Source organism: Chinchilla lanigera, unplaced genomic scaffold (assembly GCF_000276665.1).
Source record: "Chinchilla lanigera isolate Chin_1 unplaced genomic scaffold, ChiLan1.0 scaffold00018, whole genome shotgun sequence".
Taxonomy (NCBI): Eukaryota; Metazoa; Chordata; class Mammalia; order Rodentia; family Chinchillidae; genus Chinchilla; species Chinchilla lanigera.
Window position 1 is genome coordinate 17398026 of NW_004955419.1, and position 9112 is coordinate 17407137.

The 9112-nt window shown below is 44.2% G+C and overlaps 1 protein-coding gene across 1 annotated transcript in view; it reads right to left on the reverse strand.

Moving 5' to 3' along the window:
* The window catches only part of LOC102017879 (A-kinase anchor protein 2), a gene marked incomplete at its 5' end in the record, with an annotated part of 466044 nt that extends 457760 nt beyond the window's left edge, over positions 1–8284 (reverse strand). Inside the window, 1 exon segment of the mRNA XM_005382747.2 lies at positions 8236–8284. Coding sequence (XP_005382804.2) covers positions 8236–8240 — 5 coding nt within the window.
* Between the last annotated feature and the right edge of the window lie 828 nt (positions 8285–9112).

A 9112-nucleotide genomic window follows, 5' to 3' on the forward strand; every position in this document is an offset into this window, starting at 1 on the left:
GAAAGACAGCTGGAGCTGGAGGTGAGGGCTGCAGGCAAGAGGTCTGGCCTTCAGCAGAGGAAGGCAGCCAGTGCCCACCCACCGCCCTGCCAGGATAGAGACTGCACAATGCGTGCATTGACCTGACTTTTTTCCAACCTTGGCTTTCCTGCTGCTGCCTGCCATTGACAGACCCAACAGGAAGTCCAACAGCAAGAGAGTCAAGTTAGGGAAGGCACAGAGAGGTCAGCATCATGGGGCACAAAGCTGGGGGCTGGGGCAGAGGGTGGACTTGAAGTGTGAGACCAAGAATATCCACCGCACGCCACTTTCCAAATGCTTCTGTTGCAAGATATTTACCACTCATTCACGAACTTTTGGCTTTACATATTCAGAATAAGAGAAAAAAAAAAGCAAACAGAAAGAATTTCATAGGAATGGAAGTTTCATTGATTCATTCACTCAGATACAAAGGTAAGGGTAAGTTTTCTCTGTATTTCCCTGAAATATGCAGAAATGAACTAAAAGAATGAAAAATTAGGGGCTGGGGATTTAGTTCAGTGGTATAGTGCCTGCCTGGCAAGCGTGAGGTTGTGGGTTTGATTCCCAGTACCCCCCAAAAAAGAATGAAAAATTGGAAAGAAAAGTGTATCTCCTCTGAAATTAGCAAAGAACTAAGAGTCTCCAATTACAGACTGTTAGAATTATCTGCCCAAAAGGATAAAATTTTTATGACATCAATGGAGACCCCTAAAAGGTGATACACACTCCCACAGATGCCCATTGGTTTTGAAGTAAGGAGAGAGTTCCTGGAGTTCCAGGGTTGGAGGAGGAGAGGTATGGACAGGTCCTGGGAAAAGCTGCTGTAGATAGAGGAGCTGGTTTTATACAGCGTGATGCATTCAGGAGGCTGACACTAACGGGAGGTCTGTGGGCACCCTCTGTCTTTATCCATAAGATCCGAGAACTTAAAATTTAATGCTGGAGGAGAGCTAAAGGCAAGAGATCTAGGGAAGGAAAAAGAAAATCAGGAATGACTTTTGTAGATGACTTGCCCTCCACCTCCCTTCCCAGATGCTTATCAGTGTCAACTAAGTAGTAATAAATAGATGCCAAATGTCTGTCTACCCCACAACACACAAACACACACACACACACACACACACACACACACGTATATACACTCACCCAGGAAGCAAGGATATATGATATGGGCTAAGTAATCTGCTCTTTCACTTTGAGGCCTTTTTGAATAAAATACATAGCAGAGTTGTAAAGAACTTTGTGAAACAACATACCTGATCTAGAGTCAAGGCTCTCTCCTTCTCTCCTACTTATTCTTGGGCAAATAGAAGATTTGGATAGAATTGCCTCCTCTTGGCAATGGGTAATATATGCAAAACCTTCAGAATGCATTGATTCTATATGTAGTTATTATTTTTTAAAAAGGAATGAGCAAATATATAACTATGTTTCAGAAAAAAACACAAGAAATAATAAAACTCCATACATTCAAAGAAATTAAGGAAATTACAAACCCTTTTAAAAAAACAAGTGCAAAATGAGCTAGCAGAGCCAGGAAATAGAGTGAAAGTGACAATAAGACAATTACAGAGTGAAAGCTACATTAGAATAAGAATCAAACCAATATTGCTTTTAAAAAGTCAATTACCAACAGACATGAATGTAATAAAAACTCATGTAATAAAAACTCATGGGCAAGTCAGGAAAAATATGGAAGCGCTTTAAGAGTCATAGATACAGGAGGCAGGCCTACGAGCTGCTCCTGTAGTAGAGAACACAAGAAATGGATCTTTGCAAAATTGAAAGCCAGAAAGAAAAAATCGTCATTAAAAGAAAGAAAATATAAAATCTTCAGATCAAAGGAATTTCTGTCCTCAAGAAAAAACCAACATTGTGACTTGCAATGTGAAATATCACAGAAAAGTTATGAAGCGGGGGAGGGGATGAAGAGAGGAGCGAAGATGTGTTCTGTACATGTAGAACTCCACACATGGAATGCAAACATTATAGACTGCAAACATGTACTAAAAAAAAAAAAAGACCAGCACTAAGTCCAAAATAAAAATAAAAATTACCGGAGTAAGCAGAGAGTAGAAGGGAAACCATCCACAAACAGGAAATCATCAAACTAGCTTCAGGCTTTTCCAGAGCAACAGCTAATGCCAGAACACAGTGTGACAATGTCTTATTGAATTATAAGGGGAAATAATATGTTTCTATAATTTTATATCCATTCCATTTAAACAAATGGAAGCATGAGAATGACATTCAGAATAGAATATCATGGGGCCCTGCTTGAAAATAAATCTTCCAACTAAATATTAAATCTATACAGGAAGTTCAGGAAAGAAGATACTTCGTTGATGAGGTTGCTGATAATCTGACTCATTTAGATCCACGACTAACATGAAAACTTCATCCTGCCTCAGGACCTTTGCAACTGCTCTTCCTTATTCTGTGTGGCTTGCCCCCGTGTGTTCAAGTCTACTAACACTTAGTACCTCAGAAGCCTGTCCTTTGACAAGTCTACCAAAAATAATCCTTTTTGTCCCCTTCAGACTCCTAACCTGCTTTATTTTTATTCTTAATATTTACCCCTGCCTGACATTGAAGTATATATGTATTGCTGGTCTCCTCTACTAACATGGTGTTTAACTGTTCCATGCCATATTCTCAGTGCTTAGAACTCTGCTGAGGATGAAAAAGATCCTCAAAAATTATGTTACCTAGGCATAGTGGCACATGCCTGAAATCTCAACATTCAGGAGGCTGAGGCAGGAAGATTGCAAGTTTGAGCCTAGCCTGAACAATTGGATATAGCTCAGTGTGAAGACCTCTAAATTCAATCTCCAGTACCAGAAAAAAAAATAAAGTATCTGTTGATTGAATAAACTGTTTAAAAATTTAAATGTTAAAAACCTTAAAAATGTTTAACACTATAACTGCAGCAGATGATGTACACCCATTCCTCAACAGTAAGGAATCAACTAGACAAATTTTAAAATAATTTCTTGATAACTTTTAAAAGTTAATGAAATATTTTGAGTTTTGAATTTGTAATTTTCTTTATTTCTAGCCTCAAGCTGGATGTTTGTATGTTGTGGATCACTGGAGCTCTCTGAGGTACTGACACTTTAGTGAAGGCAAAATAATACAGTAATATATTGATTCCACGAAGTTAGGTTAGGCAAATAGAAATCTTCATGTATAAATAGTACAGGGTGATAAGGTTGTCAAGGACTTGGAAAACAGAGGTTCCCAAATATTAATGGTGGAGATATAAAGCAACACAACATTTTTGCAGACTTTGACAGTATCCGGCAAATTTTCTAATCTGCATATTCACTCACTTAGAAAGTCCATTTCTGGAAAATAACCTTCAGATTCATTTCAGGGATTAAGAAGATGTCGATTGTAGTGTTGCATATAATAAAAAGAAATGGAAACAAAGCCAAATTCCATCAAAAAAAAAAAAGGGCTGATTCATGATGTCCCAAAAATAACTACGAAGTAAGTAGTAAAGGTGAGTGAAGTATACTGTTCCGTACAAATGTACACAATGTAATGCAAATGTATATATCAGTATATACAAGTATGAACAATACAAAATGGAGAGGAAAAAGCAAGCTACTGAACAACATATGTAAAAAAAGTATCAAGCTATGCAAGTATTTGTTTCAAATTTTGTGTTATTTGCAAGCACAGGGAAAGATACTTCAAAACTGTCTGTGGTAATTGTCTTTTAGGACCGAGATTTGGTGGAAAGGATGGAAAGTGGACAGGTTTAGTTTACCAGCTTCTATGCAATTTAAACTGCATATATTACTTTCATAGTAAAATTAGCTTTTAAAAGTTTCACACACTTTTAAACACATTTATTCAATGTCTGCCATGTGCTGGACACATGAAAGCTACATTTTATATCCAAGGAGTACAGAGTTAGCAAGGAAACCAGTTCATCATTCCACAGCACCCAGTCATATACAAACCAAACTGGGAGCGCCTTGAACACAGCACTAGGGACATTTGTCACCATTTATCCCACATACCTGTCACAGCACTTGGCACATGGAAAATATGCAGCTAAATAAGTAGATGACTGCATGAATAAATGAAGGCACATACTCAGGACCTGACGTTACCAGGGACTCAATGTCATCGCCTTTCACAAACCCTGATCTGATCATTTGCAAAGCCCAACTTTCCATGTTTTAGGACCTTCTCTGGATGTTTTAAACTTGTCCTTTGCCTAAGTCCATGTGAAAGACAGGCACCTGTCAGGATATCATTTCTGGCCTGAGACTACCAGTAACATTATCAGAATACCATGCTTGCAGGGATGCCAAGAATTTAAAGAGATCGCAGATGTGAAGTCACATCTGTGATTTCAGCTGCTTGGGAGCCCAAAGCAAGAAGATTGCAAGTTCTAGACCAGCCTGAGTAACTTAGTGAGTGAGACCTTATCTCAAAACAAAATATAGAAAGAACTAGAGGTACGGCTTGGTGGTCGAGCGGCCTTGGGTTTAATCCCTACTACCAGAGAGACAGAAAGAGAGAAAGACAGAGGCAGAGAGACAAAGAGACAGAGACAGAGACGCTTGTGACATATCCTCTGTGCTTTTTGGACCCCACACTGTTTTAAAGACTGTTCCAGAGAAATATGAAGCAAAGGTTATAAGTGTGGGCTCAAACTAGTAACTGCATATAGTAGAGTACATTCTCACAAACACATAGATGTCATGCCCAGCCCACTGTGGAGGGCAGCCAAGAACCTGCTACAGTATGATATTTAGTGCTCTGCACCAGAACACCAGCACCATGCGGGCAACCTCCCTGTCCGCTGGGTTTCCGGTTCAAAACATCCCACAAGGAGCACTTCAGCAAGAACAATATTTAATTCAGTCTTTTGGTACTCTCTTTGCTTATTTACTATCTGTATTTTTTATTAAAATTAAGAAGAGCTTATTTGATTAAGACCATAATGCTCATGGGTAAATGACTAGATTTTTTTTAAATTTTCATTTAGTTTCATTTTAATTGACAAGCTTGGGTTATTCAAGACTATCAGATACTGGCATATAACAGTCTGGTTTTAAAATAGATAGTTTGCTCCTCCTGTTACAGACACTGACAGTTTTCTGATGCTTCACTGTGACACATTTTCTGTTACCTGTTTTAAATACCTGCAGAAGAAAAGATGGCTTGCAGATTTTTCTTTAACAGCTGAGTACTGATGTTTTAAAACACAAATAATGTCATCATAGCTATGCAGAAATCTGTTTGGTGGTTCTCTGATACACTCAGGATGAAACCCCAAGTCCTTACATGAACTATCCAGCACTCTGTGATATACCCTGGTGATTCTTTAGCCATCTCTGATCCATCTTCCCCTTTCTCCCAAAGCTCCAGCCACACTACAACTTGCCAAGGTGTCTCCTGCCTCAGGGCCTTAGCACATGCTACTTTCTCAGCCCAAAATGCTTCTTTCCTTGACTTCTCATCTAGCCAATTCCTGCTCATCCTTTAGGTCTCACTTCAAGTATTACTCTTTCAGGAGGTTTCTCACACGCCTACTTTACGTCCTCTCCCTGTTAATTTTTCCACTCCTTCCCTTTGTGCACCTTGTATCACAAGTTTAATGTCAACCCCTGATTAGACTTGGAACTCCAGATGATAAGAATCACGACTGGCAGACTGATCACTGCTAATGTCAGCAAGTACTTATTGATTAGATGAAAATAAAAGAAAGAAATTAATTGTGTTCCCTCTTTTAATTATGTTTTTCACAACTACAAATTGGGCACAGTAAGAGAGGGGGACTGAGTCCCTATCACACACATGCTTACAGCAAACTCGGTTACCTAGGATGAGATGGAGGCAGGAGGGAAGGCACAGGACTTGGCACATGGGATATTGTGTTAGACCCAAGGAAGGAGAGAAGCAGTGGTATCCTTCAGAGAGAGAAAAGTAGAAAAGCTAATTATATTGAGGAAGGAGAGGAAGTAAGGCAGTGAGTAGTCAGGTAGTTGGAAGTTGGAGAGATTAATAGGCAGGGAGGATTCTGGAAGGTCACTTGTTGTGGGGTAGTCAAGGCCAGGGAGGGCTCTGGGGGAGGCAGCAACTCGGTCCCTGAGCGGGAAAGGGAGAGTGTGACAAGGAAGGCTGCTCACAAAGGGCTGCAAGTGTGAGGAAAGCACACCTGGGACATATCTTAACTGAGGGGCCAGCAGGAAATGGGGAAAAGTCTGAGAAGTCAATTCACACAGCCTGCAAACTGTCCCACAGTTATGGAGCGCCCAAGTGCTAGATAGAAGAGAAACGCACTACAGATGCCATTACTGATGGCAGAGTACAGATGAACGTTACTGTCCCAGTGTACCCTTCCACCCTACACAGTGAGACGACTGCACTTAAGTTCACTCTCTCATAAAGGACAGTCTCCATGTCTACAAAAGTGACAATGAGGAGAAAGAATGAAGCATGCCCAAAAGCCAGGTTGCCCGGTTTCTACATCCAAGCCACAGCTTCTGACAGATTCTCCACACATCTACAATGAATTTTGGAAACTGTTCTTGGTTGCCCGCCCAACATTGTATTTATAAACTATCTGGAAAAGATAGCTTGCTGCCAACCTAAGACCCCACAAAATGTCTCAGTAGAAAATGCTGGCGACCACAGTAATGCTACTGAAATAATAGATGGTATTTACAGAAAAAAGACCACATTTATTAAGCATATTTCGTGCCAGGCTCTGTTCTAAGAATACTGTTTAATCAACTTCGTTAATTGTCACCAAAAAATCACACACAATAGCTACTACTATTGCCATTTTCCTGATGAGAAAAATGAGGTCCAGGGAGAGGGACACCACGGAGCAATGTGTCTAAGAAGTCAAACCCGTAAGTGTGACTCCAGAGCCTAACTCTTAACCTCCACACTAGCTTGTTAAATTTTGTCCTTACCTTACAATTTACAAAGCCTTTACAATAGATACAAATATTACCTGATCCTCTTAATAATGCTTCCTAGTAAGGAACATCCTTATCTCCATTGTACAGATAGGGAAACTGAGGCTCTGAGACATTAAATACTGGTGCAGGAAATCAATAGCACTAGTATCAGACAGCAATGGAAACCCATGACTCCTCGCTCCTAAAATGCCACACCATCTCTCAGTTCTGCTCTTGCAGGCTTATTGGTGAGGACTGAATCGCATTTACACAGTGACATAGGCAGGAAGATAAAGACTACACTGAGAGTTTATTGGGTTTGGCATGAAGGTCTTGACCCCTGAAAACATGACATATCTCCAACGAGAAGTATGATTTCATACGGCGCCAATGTCAGGGAGTATCCCGGGGAAGGGAACAGGAGGAGAAGATACTGCCCAAGAAAACAGGGACCCAAGAGCTGGCACCAAAGATGAGCCTTGCTCGGAGCGGCTGGCGCCTGTCAGAACGGCCCTGCTGCGCCAGCGGCTCGGGAGAGTGACCAAAAAGCCACGGCAGGGTTGCAGAGACAGGTTAGAGAGGAGCCCTAGTCCGGACCCTCCCCCGGAGCCCTCTATTGTGTCTTTTTTCCGGTGAACGCCTCTCTTGTCTTCATGCCATCTCTTCCCCACCCCTCCCTTGCCGTGCCCACGGTGTCAAGTGTTGTAATTGAACCTCTGGCTGCCGTTAGTACGTTTGTCTCATTTCTCCATTACCCCAGAAGCAAATCAATTCTTTCGGGTCCTCTGATGGTTTCTAGTAGCCTGGGCATTGCAGCCCTGGCTCGTATTACCCGCGAACTCGTCATCCTTCCATTACGCGCTCCGCACAGAACCACATTTGCTTCCGATCCGCAGTGACCCACCCCTCCACCTCCTTTTTTTTAAACTGCAGTCCAATATTGCTGACATGGTTAGGAATCGGAAGTAATGGATACTGCGGCCAACTCCCTGAGAGGCAGAGCTTGGGGCAGGGACGGGGAAGCCTAAAAGGTGTCTCCCTCCCTAGCAAGCAACATCATAGTTCCCGGAGGCCCTGCCGGCCAAGGGGCAGCTGCACACAACCGCGCACCCCAGGGCTGCTACCCCTGCCTCCTGCGGCCGCCGCGGCTGCTATAGAAACACCGGCCGTACACACTGGGATGAAATTAAACACCCTTGCTGGACTGAGACCGAGGCGGGAGCTGCCTGCCGCCTCGGTCGCCATGGCAACGTGCCGAGCGACCCGGCGCGGGGATACTCACTCCATCGCGGAGCTCCGGGCGGCCCGGGCGCTGCTGCGGGGCTCCCGGCACTGCTGCGGGGCTCCCGAGCGCTCTGGCCGTGCCGCGCGCGAGGTGGAGCCGGGAGCCGTCTGCCCTCCCCGCCCGCACCCCCTCCTCGCCTGGAGGGTTGAAAGTGAACGCTCTGGCTCGCTCGGCTCCCAGCCTGCGAATAAGACGGGAAGCAATTGGATAATGTTGTTCGCTGGGCGCTAGACAAGCCACTCCACTCCGCGGTTCGGGGAGGGAGCGCGCCGGCAGCTGCGCGCCGGGCGAAGCGGCCACCAGCGCTCAGAGCCCGGCGCCCAGGCGCCAGGTGCGCCCGCGGCTCCCGGGGGACGCAGGACTCTGCGCGGGGCGGGTGGGAGGAGGCGAGAGGTGGCTGCGGCGGATGGCACAGCCCAGAGGGCGCAGGGAAACGATTGAGTCATTGGCAAGGTTGCGGTTCTCGCCGCTTGGAAGTTGCCAAGAAGCTTCTGGCCTCTGCACACAGCAAGGACTGCCCCCAGTGGGCTGGGCTCGGGCTCCGAAGCGCCATTGTGCCAGCGCAGCGGGCACACATCTGAGTTTCCCAGAGAAAGTCCAGCTGCGCTGCGGCAAGTTAATGCGGTGTATCCCCACTTTGGTGACCTTACGCCCTCCTCGGTGTCACTGCACATTCTGCCTATTCCCGCCTGCCCTTAAGATACTGTCCAGCTTTACCTTCCCTGGTCTGGTTTGTTTGTTTTTTAAACAATAGCTATATTGAGTATGGTTTCCCAAATTACCGCAGCCCCACCCCACAGTAATAAGTCCCCCTGGGGCCCATATTCCCCGCCCCCACCCCCTCTGAGAGTTCTCCGCTAACAGGTTCCAGGTG